This window comes from Notamacropus eugenii, chromosome 2, assembly GCF_028372415.1.
Source record: "Notamacropus eugenii isolate mMacEug1 chromosome 2, mMacEug1.pri_v2, whole genome shotgun sequence".
NCBI lineage: Eukaryota > Metazoa > Chordata > Mammalia > Diprotodontia > Macropodidae > Notamacropus > Notamacropus eugenii.
Window position 1 is genome coordinate 12143157 of NC_092873.1, and position 18068 is coordinate 12161224.

The 18068-nt window shown below is 37.6% G+C and overlaps 1 protein-coding gene across 2 annotated transcripts in view; it reads left to right on the top strand.

Moving 5' to 3' along the window:
- The first annotated feature begins 965 nt into the window (after positions 1-965).
- The window catches only part of MS4A14 (membrane spanning 4-domains A14), a 51250-nt gene continuing 34147 nt past the window's right edge, over positions 966-18068 (top strand). The window contains exons 1-5 of one of the 2 annotated variants that reach the window (XM_072638756.1): positions 966-1236; positions 1330-1467; positions 2982-3035; positions 5752-5904; positions 6388-6492. In XM_072638756.1, coding sequence (XP_072494857.1) covers positions 1093-1236; positions 1330-1467; positions 2982-3035; positions 5752-5904; positions 6388-6492 — 594 coding nt within the window. In that variant the 5' untranslated portion in view covers positions 966-1092. The remainder of the gene's footprint in view (positions 1237-1329; positions 1468-2981; positions 3036-5751; positions 5905-6387; positions 6493-18068) is intronic. The other variant, XM_072638755.1, reaches the window with a different exon arrangement.

Below are 18068 nucleotides of genomic sequence, written 5' to 3' on the forward strand. Positions count from 1 at the left end.
CACCACATACAACTGTCAGTGGGGAAAGTATGGACTTAATTTCATAGTCAAAACTTATACATCCCAAGTATTTACTCTGTGTTATAACCTGTCTTTCTTCAGCTGGAGAGAGATTAACAACAAAGGCTTATCTGAAAGGCTTTACAGCTAAGACTCTGAAGTATTATTGACAATCCTGAAGTTGTACATGATTAATGAAGCCCTATGGAATGGGAGAAGCAGCCTAAGATGCTTCTTTAGAAGATATGTACCTTGTACCAACTGGCTTGGCATTTGGGCAGGGTGACTGAGGGGCTTAAGCAATGCTTTTCTCTTTAAGAGTCACATATCTATGCAGGAGGGCTGTTTCTGTCTACTAGCAGCTTTGATATTATGGCTCAGGCATTGAATTTTAGCACAATGATTAAAAATCCATTCAGCATTAAAAATGTCTACTAGCCCTGGAAACCACTCATCACATGGATCCCATCTTGGATGTTTTGCTATTTGTCACATTCCTTTTGCTACAGCCTGAAATAGATCTAATTGTATCTCATCAGTTTACAAACTTTTTTTTTTAATCCACTCTACAGAAATGTTTTTACCAGGCCTTCCCACACATACTAGTGCAAAGGTGGTGATACATCTGGCAATAATAAAAATCAGTTGTTTGTTGAAAAAAGAAAAAGAAGTGACCTGATCCAATAAGGATTAGAAGGAGGTTGATCAGTTATTCTACAGGTCCACAGAAAAGCAAAGTAGAGAAATGAACTTGAATTAAATATGAAAAGAATCCCCATGGCCAGTGGTATATGAGAATGGGCTCTTGAGGGAGGTTGGAGGATGGGCATTCCAGCTTAGAGGTCTTCTACCTGCCTGAATACAGGAAGCTGTAGGAAGTGACCTGTCAATGTTCTTTCCAGCTCTATGACTCTTTGACTTTATAATTCCATTACTTTATGACCAAATGATTATGATTCCAATATAAAGTAGAGTTAAGAGTCAAGCAAACCAAGTGAACTTGGCAGAGGAACAGAACATGATGTTGTCTGGGATGTCAACCAACCTATTTTCTAAGCATACTTCTGGCAAAGAATCAAAGACAATATCACAATGTTAAAACCTAACCCCAGAGGAGACAGCTCAAAGATGTACCAAGATTCTTTCCATACAGGAAAGTTAATAATTAGTGCAATTCCCTATAAACGTCAAGGTTTTGTGCCAAGTTTATTAAGAGGAGAGCCAAAGTTACTGGGGGTAAGTCAGATCTGTTCAAAGGTAGAAGCCATGGAGGAATGTGTTGCCCACTACTCATCTACACATGGACATTGTTGCTTTCTCTTTACCCAGGTTCTTCAGATCCTGATAGGCTTGATCATCACTGCGTTTGGAGTCTTCTTATTTTCCAGTGTCAAGCAACTCAACCTTCCAAATTCAGAAGTTCCCATTTTGTATATCACAAAATATCCATACTGGGCAGGAGCATGTGTGAGTAGAGTAAATGCAGTGACTTTGGATACGGAATTAGGCCTCTCTGAAACTCCTAGTGAATTCCATGAACCCAGTTCTATGAATGGGATTGAAATCTTGGGTTTCAGTAATCCTACAGAGGATTTATAGAAGTCCTGCCCTGTAATATATGGGTAGCAGTAGAACAGAGTTAGGGTTTGGCTATTTCCTTCCCATGTAGTCACTGAGTATTGTACTAGTCCTATAAATCCACCACTGTTATGGAAACTGGACTGATATCAAGACTGTCTGAGGAGTTGTCAAAGTTCTTCTTTCCTTAGGGGAAACAGGAAAATCAAAGTCATATGAAGGATGGAGGAAGCAAACAGTAGTGGGAAGAAAAGTGAACCTGGAAAAACATGAGACCTGAGTTCAAATCTCAGTTAGAATACTTACTACTCATGGCACTTCGTTCAAAACACGAAAATCTCTATGCCTCAGTATACTTATTGGCAAGATGTGGGGGTTGGACTAGATGATTTCTAATTTCTCTTCTAGTTCTAAATCTAGAACCTAGAAGACCAAATGATAATAGTCACAATTTATAGAGTACTTCAAGGTTTGTAGAGTGTTTTATATATGTTAGTTCATGTGACCCTCATAAGAATCCTGTAAGGTTGGTGTTATTATTATCATCATTTTATAGATGAAAAAACTGAGGCTGAGAGGGGGTGAGTGATTTACTCAGGTACACACAGACAGTAAGTGTCTGAAATCAAATTTGAACTCAGGTTTTCTGTTCCCAGTTCCCAATGTGTCACCTAGCTGATAAGAATGTGGTTGGTGGCCAGAACTGTTATATACTTCGGAAGCCTTTCACTGTCTGCCCTCCTGGCTTTGGATCCATTATTCATACCTTTGCATGGGTCATGTTCCAAATCCACCATGGACCAATCCACTACTCTCCTCAAACATTTCCATTGACTCCTCATTGCCTACCAAATAGGACAAGATCTCCTTATCTCAATGTTTAAGACTCTTCAATGACTGTTTCCAGCTTCATCTCACATTAGTACACTTCCCATATTTGCCTTTCCATTCAAACTGAAGAGTTCACCATCTGTATTCTTCCATCTCCAAGTTAAGACTCATCTTATTCCCTGCCCCAAGTCGTGCATATGCTTTCCCCATCTCCTAACTTCCTCTACTGAAATCAAGGCCAAACTCAATTCTCACCCCCTCCATGAAGACTTCCTTGATTCTGGCATATGAAAGCAATCTCTTTCCCCAAAAACTTCATGACAGTCTGCCTGGAGCTCTACTTTGTCTTTATTAGATTGTAATTTAAATCACAGAAATATTTTTACAATTAACCTCTTTATCCCATTATGATACTTCTTTGCTGACTTGAACTCTTTGGCCTCTGCCTTGAGAATTTAGTGATCACACTAGGAGGAAATGGTGTGTGGAGGAGGGAGCCAAACTAAATTAATATATATTCAGACAGTGGAAGCTATTTCATATGCATTAACACATTACTCTACTCTTAACAGTATATCATTACAGGATTCGTTACAATTTGTAGGACGCTGCATGTCCAAAGGAAGGTAAGAAATAGTCTCTTGGTGATTCAAATTATTTTCATGATTTAATAGTTTAATGCCTCTTGACCTGGAGTTGATGAACTTTTAAAAAAAATTTGATTACTGTTTTTCAATATAATTGGCTTTCATTGTAATCCTGTATATTTAAAAACATGATTCTGAGAAGAAATTCGTAGATGCTTCAGCAGCCTGGCTGCCAAAGAACTCCGTCCACAATGCAAAAGAGATGTTCTAATGGACCTGTGATCTCAATGTTATTTGGAAATTCGATCCAGTGTTGTAGCTCTTAACCCATTGTACCTGTCCATCTTATCTGCCTTTCCTTTTTTTAATAATTAACCATGGGGGGCCCAATACCCTGGAAGCCTTCCTTATACACTCTTGGAATTTCCTGGATATCAATGTTCTCAACATGTGATTGGCCCAACTTTCTGCACCTCATCCCTAATTATACTTGTCTTTGATAATATCCTCTGCAGCACTTCCACTGGGCAAATCCTCATTTGTAACATTTTGTCATTTATACCAAGAGTGTCTCTGTTGCCCTTTGAATGATCCTGAACTCCAAAGTTTTGATGAGCCTATCACTCCATGACTCACAGACACATAATATCAGTAGAAGAAAATATCAGCACTCCTCCCTTTACATGCCCCCCCCCCAAAATCACTGGTTCCTTAATAATTCACCCTGGGTCAGCACATATGTAATAAAAGTATTTCTATTTATCACTATCACTATTTATCTATAGCATGATATTAATTAAGAGTTAATAAAATGAAAACCACTCTGAACTTCTATATGAAAATTCTATAAAAGAAGAGAAAGCAAGCATCAATTTCTTTAGGGCCTGTGGCATAAATTCAATTAGGACATTCCAGCCACTTTTTCCAGGGATTTGAACATGTGCTTTTTGTCAGTTATTTTTGGTCTATCTTCAGCCAAACTGCTGAATCTTCCTTAAAAAAAGAAAGAATTCCTCATCTATAAAATGAGGGGCAGCAGGAAATGGCAAATCACTCAGTATCTTTGCCATAAAAACCCCAAATGGGATCATGAAGAATTGAACATGATTGAAAAACAACAGGTTAACACAATTTACCCTTCAGCGAAGGCCAGGCTGTTCAGAATGGGGGGATTGGTTTGTGGAGAAGGTAGAAAGGCCTTAGAGTATTAAATGCTTTTCTGCAATACATCTGCTACTTGGAGAGGATTTTCATTATTTTGAACACAATAAGGGTTCTGTTAAAAAAAAAAACTATCTTGTGCATACTCAATTATTATGGCAAATAATAAATCCTTTCTTACTATGCCTATAAAAAAAAAAGAAAGAAATCCAACCATGAGGTTAGGACATAAGGAAAAGGAAGTCAGATTCTAACCATTATAAAAAATACATGGAGAAAAATTCACCTTTTTTCCTCCTGTGTATTGGTATGTGCAAGTACCTACCACATTGAGGGCTGTGCAGAAGGCAAGCTTCTCCAGGATTTAATATCTGACTCCCTGGCTAAGCCTTCTTCATCTCTGGGATTCTGTTTTTGTAAATCTAAAATAAAAGGGCTGTACTAGATCATCTCCAAGATTCCCACTCGCTTAAGTCCCTGGATCCTATGTGCTCACCCTAAAATTCAAATTTTTTTGTCCTTAATTCAAAGTGGGACAAAGTGTCAGTTCAGCAGTTGTGACAGAAATAAGAGTTTCATGGAGAAAACTCAAGACATAATTTTTCAGCTCCTTACATACTTCTTTAAGGAGCCTTGATTCCTTGACAATTCCCTCTGTGGGCTTTCTCCACGAAGCTTATGTTCATACTTAATAAGTCTTATAAACATTTATTAAGAACCTACTAAGTAACAAGCATTATGCCTGGTACTAGAAAAACAAAGAGAAACAGGAAACCACGTCCTCAAGGGGCCTGCAGAAGGAGAGACATGTACCTAAGTGTATGGAGGAGACATAAAATGACTACAAGGCAATTGGGGGAGGGAGGGTGGCTATGGCACTTAAGAAAAAGGTTATCACCTGAGAAGAGTTTTGAAGATAATGAAGTATTCTACAGAGGTTAAAAAGGAGTACTTCCTAGGCATAGAGATGACCAGAGAGCAAGGCAAGAAGATAGCAGTGAGGCAAGGTGACCTGTGTGAGAACGGGCAAGCAGGCCAGTGTGACCTGATCTTAGCATTCAGGAAGGGATGCACCCAATGCTGAGCCATCCCAACTCTCCCTGAGCTAAACAGAAGGCTTTGGATTGGAAAGCCTTCCTCAAGAAGCAAGTTTGATTTTTGAAACTAATTTAGTAACAGATATAGAAAAGAAGTGCAGGAAAAGAGCTAAGGATAGAAAACTTACATGTGGCACACAGGCATTTGTGTGGATCCAGATTCCTGTCTGCCATCTTACATGCTTGTGTTTGTGGTAAGATGGGACCTCACAGGAAGATCAGAGAAAGGCTGAGAGAAGGCATTCCACAACCACAAAGAGGTTCTCTCAAGGCCTGGGACAAGGGGGTCCTTCAGAAAGGAATGGAGTACTGTCCTCAGCATCTGGGACATGCCCTCATTCTTATCTTTCCATCTCCATTTCATCCCCACCCTAGTTTGTCTCTGCATTCACTTTTAGGGTCTCTGACTCCTCTGTTGATCTTTGAAGTTAAGGTAATAAGCTCTGTACAGTGCTGGAAAGGCCAGGGGCTGAGTGTCTTTTCTCCATCTCTCTTAGAACCACATCAATATCTTCCTGGGTGTTCTAAGTGTCTTGGTATCCATAAGCGGGATTGCTCTCCTCCTCTACAGCTTAGTCGAGGATGAGTACTTTCACTGTTCATCCCCTTTATCAGAAGGCATATGTTCCATCGGAAAAATCCTCCTTCATGTAAGTGCTCCACCGCATAGACTGAAATCCCACACCATTCCCTGAACAAGCATTTCTCAAGTGCCTAGTACATAGCAGGCACTGTGTTAAGCACTAGGGACACACACACACACACACACACACACACACACACACACACACACACACACACAAAAAAAAGGCTCTACCTTCAAGGAGCTCAAAGGGGAAACCAAAAAGCAAGGTTCTTGTTTTTAAAGTTTAGTTATTTTTTAAAGTTTAGTTAAATTTTAGTTCCTTTAGCTTGTTTGATGAATAAAAATACTGCCCCTTGTGACTGAGGAGTGAATACTTGTTTGCTTTAAAAGACAGGAAAGAAATCAAATTCTGTGGCTGCACACACTCCTGACATGGGCTGGGTCCCCACGCCTGGGCCTGGTCTGAGGCCCAGTGCTCTCTTTGGGCTGTTTGCAGTTGGAGGTTTCTTGCTCCTGAGTGCTCTTTGACCATCTCTGTCTCTTTTAGGGTGTTCTGTCTGTCTTGCTGATCCTTACCACGGTGCAGATGTCCATTGCTGCAACACTAATAGCATTTCAGTGTCAAGGAATGAGGAAAAACTGTGCAAATGAGGTGAGCTCAACATCATTGTGATAACTAAAGACAGGTTGTGTCCTTATTGGGAGACGATTTGATTTTCACTCTCCTGTCTGATTGTATCAAATCCTGTGACTAGGAGGGCTTAGGGAGCTGGCATTAAAGTTGACAGGGAAGTACGAGGGCACTTTTACTTGGGAAGAAGAAACCTTTCCTTCTGTGATTCCCAACCTTCACTGTCTGTTCCTCAGTCTCTCAGCTGTCTACAAAAACTGACTTTCACAAATATTCCTTTTTCCAATTCACTGATAAAATACAACAAAAGCTAAGTTCTTGCTACTCTGGGAAGGAAGCCACTAGATAGCTACATTTCCCAAATCTTCATCACACAGAGAAAAGGAAGGTCACATGTCTGGAAGGGGTGGTTTAAGTGAAAATAAGTTGTCTGTGTAATGGAGTTTTGACATATACCCAGATCTCCTGAGATGGAGCCATATATGTGACAGACACCAGGTACCTGGCAATACTGGGATACTGGGAGAAGACATTCTCTGTTAACTTACCATTTGGGTAACAACCACCTCTCTCCTTTGGCTATGCAACTGCAGCTGGAATAGTCTGTGTCCATAAAACTGCCAGACTGGGACAGTCTTTCTGTCTGTCTGTCTCCTTCCCTCCCTCCCTCCTTCTCTCTCTGGTATACTGGAGGTTGGGGTGAAGATTTTTTTTACCCAAAGCATAGGCACCAAGAGCTACCTCTACCCTGCACTACTCTACTCCCACACCCCAAGCCTTTTGTTTTGTTTCATTTGTCCTTTTCAGCTGTAGGAAAAAGCAGTGGAGTGAGGAACTTGAGTCATGGCAACTCTGGAGGCATGAATCCAGACAGGATGTTTATGCCAACCCTGAGAAGTATCCCTTTTCACCAAAGGCACACCAAAAGTCTCTAGGAATCCCTGATCATTGGCAACCCCCATAGAAGTTCAAGCAAATTTTTTCTGGTTCCAAAGGGCACCCCAAATTCCCCCATGAACCCCTGCTACTTCATTCATGAGAAATTGCAAACTTACCCAAAAGGACAAGAAGACAAGTATGTTCAGTTAGAGACATAGCAAAGAAATTCAAGCACTGCCAGATTTGACACAGACATTCTTACCCTAAGAAGGTGCAAGGCCATATGGCTCTCATAAAAAAGGCAACCATCCTGGGTTTGTTTAAATGCTATACATATACACATATACATACATATATACATACCACTAGGTAGTGGCAGTCTAGTGCAGAAAGTCAAAATTTCTTACCTTATACAGGATTTAACAGAATCCAAAGAACTTTCAATCAACCAAAATAACAACAAAAATATTTTCCAAAAAAACCAAAAACGTATCAGTAATTCAGCAATCAACAAATGAAGTGTGCAAAGTTATATTAGTGGAATTAACCTGTGAGGGGAACCCCTCTAAACAAAAATTCAACTATACAATCTAATTTTCCTTCCTTCCTCTCTTTCCCCCATTTTTCCTTCTTTCCTTCCTGTTTTTTCTTCCTCTAATTTTTCTAGAATCTCATTAGGGTATCTAAAGTTAAAAACCCCAGGTAGAGAATGTCTGTAGCAAAGAGCCCAATTTCATTCAGACCAGCCCCCACATGTAATAGTGATTACCCTTGCTCCCACTCCTGGGAACCAGGTGGATTCCATTGTGCTCCTCCCTCAGTGTTCTCCATTTCTCTGAAGGAACTTTGGGAGTTTCTCTGTCATTGGCTCAAGCCCCATCAACTGTATTCCTTTCATTTCAGAGGGCCCTCTAGCATCCCAGTTCTATTTAATCACTTAGTCACATTAGGTTTTACAAAGGATATTAGTTTCAAAGCTATAGTAAGAACAAACATAAACATTAGTCACCCAAATCACCCCCAATTCTACCTCAACATCTGAGAATGACAAGGGAAACAGGGTCAAAACTTAACTCAGCTCCTACATAGCAGACCTACACAACTCAGCAATAGGTAGGAGGCAAAATTTAAATAGGTTAAACTTCTTTGTGCCACAGATAGGTTTTTTAGCAGCTCACTTTCCAAGTAAAGGAATAATTAATGATTAAACTATTTTGCAAATAAATCATATTTTTAAAAAAGGGAAATTTCAATTAATATCAATTATACTTAGTATTTAAGATTTTTATTTATCATGAAATCACAATAATGATAAGGAAAATTACTTTGTTGCACTCATTTTGTCCTAGGGTTCAACACCAGTAATGACCGAAAACACGGTGAAAAGATATGAGTCTTGTTCTTCTCATACTAGACATAGACTGGCCATAGTTGCCACCATTGCTTGCCACAGGTCATGTGACAAACAGGAGAGAGTGTGCAGTGGCAATCCAACCTCCATGTTACATGACAGACACAATAATAACTAGTGGAAAGAGGGTTGAGGGGACATGGACCAAGCACTCATTAACATCTTTACTTTCTTTTATATCCTTTGGTGGTCAGGCCATATGGTGTGCAGGCCTGCTCTCTAGCATGATTCCACCAGATTCCAAGTCTAAAGCCCTGTGGTTTCTCCAGCCTGCCTACTGGGCTAGCACCAGTGGCCAGCATTGAATCTTGACTCTAAGTCCTGGCTTCAGTACCAGGATCTGTGTATTTTACTGCTTATCCCTAGAACTGAGAAGGACAAATAAAACAGACTAAAGAATTTCAGATCTTTCAGTATGTGTCCTTCCTCTACGGGGATAGATTATAGCTCATTCATGCTTGTTCATTCTGGATGAACCTTACAATAGTAGCTCTACAGCTAGAAAGAACCTTAGTATTTATTTAATCTAATCTCATGTTACAAAGGAGGAAGTGAGGCGAGGGGTTTGAACAAAAAGTGTTCAACAAAAACATACTTAAAAAAGAAAGCAAAATGGGAAAAAAATTGTGACAAATGTCATAGATTATAAACTTGACTTTTTAAAGACATAAGGAACTGTTAAAAAGTCAATATGGTAATTCTCAAGCTACAGCTGGTCAAAGGATACCAACAGAATTGTCAAAAAAAGAAGAAAAACGTTTAAACAATCACTTTAAAATATTCAACTACACTAATAATCAAAGAGAGACAAAATAAAACAACTCTGAGATAATATATCATTGCTGTGGTGGGTAATGACTAGGAAACAATCTGAGCTCTACAATAGGCATAATAAATGGGTTAGCACACTTCCCAGTCAATCCAAAGAACCTAAACACAGAGCGAGACAGATTTTATGTATTAAAAACAATTAATCAAATAACACTAATTAATTAAAAACAACAACAATTAGGTAATCTGATTTCTAATTGGAGAAAAGATTAGGGACTTTACCAAACTGAGAGGGAAAGAATAAACAAGTGCATTTCCCTGGAACAGAAAAAAGTTGTCCTACTAAGTGTGTCTGCATAATAAAAGGAAGATGGAAACAATAACTGATTTACCTATATGAGACTAATTTTCAGGTAACACATATCAGTTTCTTGAGATGTATACTTGCAAGACAACTCCTTTGCACAAAACTTTTGGATCTGATTAGGTTTCTGGTCAGCATAACCTAGGTTCTTAGTTAAGGGTCTCTAAGCAAGAGGTAGAGGTGGTCTAGCTTCCCAGTCACACAGGGCTAGGTTCAAACATTGCAATAAAGTTTTCTCACAATTCCCACAACTGAATAAAGTCTTCTCGCAAGAAAGAAACTGGACTAGACCCATAAAAGAACAGGAAGGGAACTGAGCTAACTCAAGAATTGAATCACAACATGGAGTCAGTGGGGTTCATTCAATTTCCACAATTTCCCCTTTTGAGTCATGGGGGAGGGGCCAGTCCATTCCCCCAATTGGTTACTTATCTGTAAGTCAAATCTATAAGGTTTTTCATATATTCATAATAAGAATTACATAAGTCAGGCAACAGAGCATACTATTTAGAGGGCTCACAATGGTATAGTTGTTTTGAGAGGGAAGATATACATGTCAGCAAGGTAACCAAGAAAAGTTAGCATAAACACCATGAAACAAAAGGCCAAAGCAACACAATGATTATCATCAATATTAAATGACAATTTCCTTGTATCCTAGTGACCCACTCCCAATATCATTTTAATAATTTATCTTATTTTGAATCCCAGATGTTTCATGTAGTCATCTGGTCCCTGGAGATATCTTCTCTGGGACATTCTGGAATAGGCCTCATTCTCAGGGCTGCTCTGAAGGGGACTCTGCTTCTCTGGTTCCAAATCACTTTTAGAAATTCCTAAGCAATTCTGCTAAAATATGCCAGTAATAAGACTTAATAAAATTTAATACAATCTCTTAAATCTGGTTTTCCAATAACTAGTTCATGTAGTAAAAACCAATTCAAGCCTTATGGTTCTGACCTGACAAAAGAATATTTTTTAAAAATTCATGAAAGTCTAACTTATAAAATACACCCTTTTGTCTAAAATTATCAGATACTTTAAAAATGGGAAAATAATTTCACAATTTTATGTGTAAAATTCTTAATCCGATTTTGAGAACTTATTATTAAAACATAATCAAAGCCTGAATTTCCATTAGACAAACATATATCTCCATACTTCCAAACATATATTTGGAAGCCAATTATATACATATGTATATAGTTCTTAGAGAAAATAGTCTTATTCTGCTACTTTTTCAAAATTTATCATTTCATTTCATTAAAAACTTTTACATTGCTTCTTTCTCTCATAACTTTGTTTAATTTGATATCATCCTTATATTATAATTTGACCACAAATACAGATTAAAATTTTAAGATTTTTCATACTTGCATCTTATTATAGCAATTCAGAGCTGTTCCAGCACCAATTAGTAGATTTAGCATTGTACTTTAAAAAAAAAAACACTTCTACTACTCAGCTGACTTGATTATAGTAATTTGCTATGAAAGGAAAATGAAAGACATAGTAATAACAATGTCAACACTCATCTCTTCAAGGACACAGAATGACAACATATACCATATAACAGGAAAAAAATCTCTTAGGTCTCTTTTTGATTCTAGCCATGAGTCATATCTGACAGTAGATCATGTAGTCACAGGACACCAAAAGCCAGACTCATGATTAACCAGGTGGGGGAATTTCCTCTTCAGAAAGGAAATGGCACAACTGACCCAGACACAAAGACCCTAGCTACCATTAGACATGTGTGTACATGTATGTGTAATGTACATATACATATATATGTAAAATTAATCAACACATATTTATCAGTTCTTTCTCTGGATGCAGATAGCATCTTTCTTCATGTGTCCTTTCCTTTTGATTTGTGTATTATAATAACCAAAATAACTTAGTCATTTAAAGTCATTCTTAAACAATATTGCTGGTACTGTACATAATGTTCTCTTGGTTCTGCTGATTTGACTCTCCCTCATTTCACGCAAATCTTTCCATGTCTTTCTATTTCTAAGCTCATTGAGTTCATCATTTCTTATAGCACAATAGTATTCTCTCACACCCATACACCACAATTGGTTCAGTCATTGCCCAAGCGATAGGGATCCCTGCAATTTCTAGTTTTTTCTACCACAAAGACAGCTGCCATAAATATTCCATTCACATTCAAAGTTATAATTACTATTTGTGAATTTCCCTCTTATTTTTGCTTTTTCTCTTTCTCAGCCTCTCTTTTTACTCTAGCCCTGTTGGCTTATCTTCTCATCCCCACTCTCCCCCACTTCACCCACCCGTCCAAGAGTCCCCTTACATCCCCTTCCCAACCTTCCCCAATCTCAATACACACACTCCTCTAAAAGTCCCTCCCCAACCCTGGCCCCCAGTTTTCTCACTTCTCTTCATGTTCAGAACACTTCTACACCCTTCCAGATGTACATGCTGTTTTCCTATTCAACTCAGATGAGAGTAACGTTCCAACATTACCAATCCTCCACCCCCACATGCTTTCTCTGTACTAATTCTTCCTTTACATCCCAGTTTTATAATATAATATTAGAATATAATTGCTCCCTTTTATTTTTCCTACCTAATTTTCTTTTTTACACTCACTCCATCATACACAACTCAACCCCAACCTTTCTTTCAAACTTAATAATAATGACAGTTTTAAGAATACTGATAACATTTTCATATATAATAAGTAAACAGTTTGATCTTAATGAGTACTTTATAATTAGTCTTTAATACATTTTTATGTTTCTTCTGGATATTTTATATCAAATTTTCCATTGAGTTCTGGTTTTTTTGTTACAAATACCTGAAAGTCTTTCAGTTCACCAAATATCAATTTTTTTTTCATTTAGGATTATACTCAGCACTTCTGGGTAAGCATTCTTGAACACAACCCCAGCTCTTTTGTTCTTTGAAAACTCACTTAATAAAGAAATCTTAGGAAACTGATTTTATTATCTGTTTTAAAATATACCCCTATTAAATATTTAATAGTATTCAAATATGTCTTTACTATAGTCTTTTAAAAGCTCAATTCATAATCTAACAGCAAACAGATAAAAAAAGTTTTTCTAACAGCATTTCTGATTAAATGATTTCCTAAATTCACAATATGAGAATTTAGAAATACAATAATAATTTAAACACAATATCACGTGTTTAAAACATGAATCAAAGTGTATTACCAGTCGTATGACATCAATTTAGCTGAATGCATTTCCAAATTATCTCACATAGAAAATCATTAATCTTATTACCTCTGGTATGTTATACTTATCACATCTAAAAATCTATTATGCAATTACATTCAATTAAAGAAATAATAACAATAGTGAACATTTATACAGTACTTAGCTGTGTTTTACATATATTTCAAAATAACTATATCCTTTGGATCCTTACAACAATCCTGGGAAGTGGGTACTATCATTATTTTCCTCTTCACAGGTGAGAAAACTGAGGTAAACAGAGAAATGATAACTTGCTAAAGATCACACACCTAGTAAATTCCTGAGACTACAGTGTAACTTAATTTTCCCTTCATTTTTCCAGCATTTTTTTTTTTTGCATTACATACCACAATTAATAGAAGAACACTTTTAAAGAGCTAAATCTAATACTTTTGTAGTTCCATCCTCTCTTTCCCCTGAGGCTTTTCAGTTTTAACCCCCCGGCAAAAGATAGGAAGAGATTCCAAGGGGCAGCCTTGTATTCCCATCCCCTCGTTTTGGAGCTCATAAGATTCTAAAGACTAGGGAATGTGCTTCCAGAATGGTCTTTCAGGAGCAGAGTAGTGTTATTTCCTCATCACATTCCAAACTATTTTATTCCATAGAATTTCTCCTTAGCAATTTAGCACAAAATTTTATACAACCCCAATTAAAATTAATTTTGGGGTTTCTAAGAGCTTTCTAATATCCTTTGATGACCTTACTTCTCATTTATTTAAACATTAATTATATAAAGCTTTGAAAATTCTACTTAAACCTTCCCAAAAGACATTCCTGATTCTAGGTCACTTCTCCTCCTCCCATCATTGTGAATATCTATCACCATAATCTACAGCAGAGTCTGGGTCCAAGCATGGGGATATGGTCCCTCCTCAGGTACTTCTTTTCAGTTTAAATCACTCTTTCCATTCCTTAATCAAATTTTACTCATTTTAAAGTTTCTCCCAGATTTCGACACTACTTTCTAATCAAGAAAGGGGTAAGAGGTAGCTATAAAATGCAAAGGGCATGACTGTTTTGTTTTGTTTTATTTTGTCTTCACTCTGGGACTGCTTTCAAACTAGCTGCCTTCCTTCATTACACTAAAACAATAAGTCCATCACTCCTCAGGGGAAAAATAATCTAAGTGTTATCTACCCCTGAAACTTTTGCAGAATTTAATTCTTATTTTTCCTTAAAAGAAATTCTATAGTGTAATACCCCAAAACTCACTAAGATATTTCAGCATATGTTAAGCTTCTACTAAATGCCTTATCAGGTAGGACAAAGAGAAAGGGGTAAATTCCTGGAATTAGCCAAAGTCCCAGGAGTTCTCCCCTGTAATCTTCAAATGATTAATTTCCAAACCTCCAAAATCTACTAAAGTGTCTTTAGTAGTTCTACAAACTAGGAAAAAAATTTACTTTCTTTGATTATATGATCTTATCTCTGTAATTCCAACAAGGTCAGGGTTGAAACGACAGAAAAAAGTTATCTTGCAGGTTTGTTTTTGTTAACATAATCTCCTACTGAAAGCCTAAAGTGGGAGTTAGTCCTGCTTACTGAGAGAACTGCTTCAAGAATGAAACGTTATTAATCTTTCCCAGCATGTTGAACTCTTTGTTACAACTTTTTAGCAGTTTTTCTGGCTGATTGTATTTTCCCCTTAGACATCTTACAAGGCAGGAGAATCTACAAACAACACTAAACATGACACACAAAAAAGATTTTCCTGTATTTTACAAAGAAACAAAAATACACACAAAATGAGGTAAATATGAATTTGCTAGTCTTAATTTGTTCAATTTGCTACAATGAAAAGAGCCAAATTAGGATCAAAGCAAATTTACTAGTGAATCTCTTGCACGGTTATGCTAGACATCATAGAATTCAGTTGTGCACTCTCCCAAACTTCCCCACCTCTAGGGAAAAACTCAACTCTGAATTTCCTTTGCCTAGGGGAAAAATCTACTCCTACAATTAAACCTAAACCTTACCTTAGGTTTGGAAGAAATGGGGACTGACAGCAGGAGTCAGAACTTCAGGGGCAGTCTTCCACAAAAACTTCCCTCAGTGAAAGATTAACTGGAATACTGTAGGGAGTTTTTCTGAAAGGCTGTTATCCTGGGGCTTAGAATCCTGACTCAGTCTAAGCTTGGCTTGCTAAAAACTGTGGCGAATAATAACTGAGGAAATGTCCTGAGGTATATGATTTATTAGCAAAACAGGCATAATAAGTGAATCAACACACTCCCCAGTCACTCCAAAAAATCTGAATGCAGAATGAGAAAGATTTTATGTATTAAAAACAATTAATTAATTAGAAGAAAACAACCAGGATACAAAATTAGGCAAACCAATTTCTAATTGGAGGAAAGTTAAGAAACTTTACAAGTAAGGAAGAGGTACAACTCCCTGAAACCAGAAAAAGAAATTTAAAAAAAATCACTCCCCCCAAGTATGTCTATTCAATCAAAGGAACAAGGAAACAATAACTGATTGGCCAGCATGAGGCCAGTTTTGTGATAAGACATATGGGTTCTTGAGACATATAGTTGTGAGAAAACTCCTTTGCATCCATTTTTGGATCTGACTGGGTTTCTGGTCAACATAATCTAGGTCCTTAGTTATGGGTCACTAAACAATAGGTAGAGTTTGGGCCAGCTTCCCAGCCACAGGGAGGAAGGATTCAAACAATGCAATAAAGTTTCTTTCAGTTCCCACAATTAGATAAAGTTTTCTCACAAGACAGAAATTGGACCAAACCCATAACTGAACAGAAAGGGAATTGAACAAGATCCAAAATGGAGTCAGCGTGGCTGACTGTTCTCACAATGCCCATCAGATAGGCAAAAATAATTAAATGCAAAAAAGAATGCTACTGAGCTTTTGGGGGTAGAGACATACTTATCTATTAGTGAGAGGACTATGATTAATAACATCCTTAGAAAAGCAATTTAAGAATATGCTACATATTGTACAAGTTGTACAGGTTGTACAAGTAATTCTAACTGTTGATCCTATAATTCCATTACTGGAAATAGCTTTTAAAATGCTATAAAAAGCATTCTCTGTGCCAAGATTTTCCCATAAGGATGTAATGGTAATTATGAGAGTTAAAGACCTTGCCTATCCATTAATGGGCCTACCCATTAAGGGAAGTTTGATCAGGAGAGATTTGTTTTGTAGGAAGGCCCACACCTTTTGTTAATTTCTAATGAGGCACTGGTTCTCCAGGGTTGTGATGCCCTTTGGTTCTGAAAAGTGTATAATTACTTTGAGGTGAAGTTTTGCTTTGGGGTTTAGGCATTGGAAGTTTGGCCAGAGGAGACTCTGGACAGCTGCTAAGGAGTCCCACCCCACCCCACTTTGAAAACCCTGGTGTTAGTGCTTCTCTCTCTGGTCAGATAGTTGGATCTGTCTATTGATCTGTGATGTATAGTCAGACAGTTGGGAGCCCTGTCTGTTGCTCTTTATTTTTCTGTTTGTATTTTCCCTGAAGTTCAGGGTGCTGCTGACTTTTTCCCCTGAACCAAGTGAATGATATATGTGCTTGATTAAAGTGAGATTGTTGACCCCTCAAAAGTTTCTTTCCTTTTAGAAAAGCAGATTTAAGAACCTGTACAGCAGGTCCTCCTGTGTATTCCAGGGTCCTTGCTGTTACAAAGAATTATATCAGATCAAACACATATGTACTGGGGAGAATGGCCAAGGAAAGACTTCAATCTCTAGAACACATGTAAATTTTCCCTCATTGTTGAGTTATACCAAGCATGGGCACTCTTCCCTGTCTATCTTCAAGCTAATATGTGAAAAGTTGGTGAGCCTACTTGCAGATATAAGTTGCAGGGGCTGGTATTATAATGGTGGAGAGTCTTCTAATTGGCTGATGAGGTAGAACTAAGGATGTGTAGGAAAAGTTTAAGGAGATAATTGCTTGAACCCTTTTCTGTAGGGCACAGAACAGGAGAGGAGCAGATTGCCTTATTTCTTACCTTATTATTATATGACCCTGAGCACATGGTAGTACCTGTTGTATTTGTGTTTATTCTTCCCTGGTCTTATATGGATATGAAATGGACCAGGTCACAAGCTTGTGAGCTTTAAAAGTCAAAAATGGCCATCAGAAGTTCTCTTAGTAAGTACAGTCAGTAGCAGACACCACTAGAGTCAGTAGCAGCAGCAGTGCAGTTCAGTGAAGAGCTAGCCCTGAGGAACATCCTCAGGTCTACCTTCTCAGTCAATTAGAAGAGTCTCCACCATCATTACCCTAAAACTCCATACCAGAAGTAGGTTCACCAAGCTTCTACATGATGGACCGAAAACAGGGAACAGTACACATACTCTATGTAAGCCTTCAAGAAGGGCAAGTCTGAGTGTTCCCTCTTTGACCAGCGCCACAATTAACACGCATAAAAAAACCCTTATTTTCAATATGGAAATCATTTAATAAAATGTGAAATATTAATGTGATAGAATATTATAGTACAATTAAGACCAACAGCTATTAAACATATAAAGAAATATTGAAAGACCTTTATGAAATAAGAAGTCAGAGTAGAAGCAGAAGAATGAAGTATACATTCACTATGACCATATAAGAGGGAAGGGGGAAAAAGGAGAGAATGAGAGGGAAGAAGGGAGGGAGTGGGGGGACAGAGAGAGAGAAAAACAGAGAAGAGAGAATATAAGGAAAAGTAAATGAGAATGAATGGACAAAATAATTCCAATGAGGACTTAGTGGAAATAAATGAAAAATTTATGATATTTTATTCATTGAAAATAATTATTTTGAATACAATAATAGTTTTTGCACTTTGCACTGATGGTTAATCTAGTCTTCTATTATAAAAAAGAAAGCACAGCATTGGGAAGTAGGAAGATAATACTCAGAGGAGGTAATAGCAATGGGATTGACACCTGTCATTTCTGATTGGCTTTACAG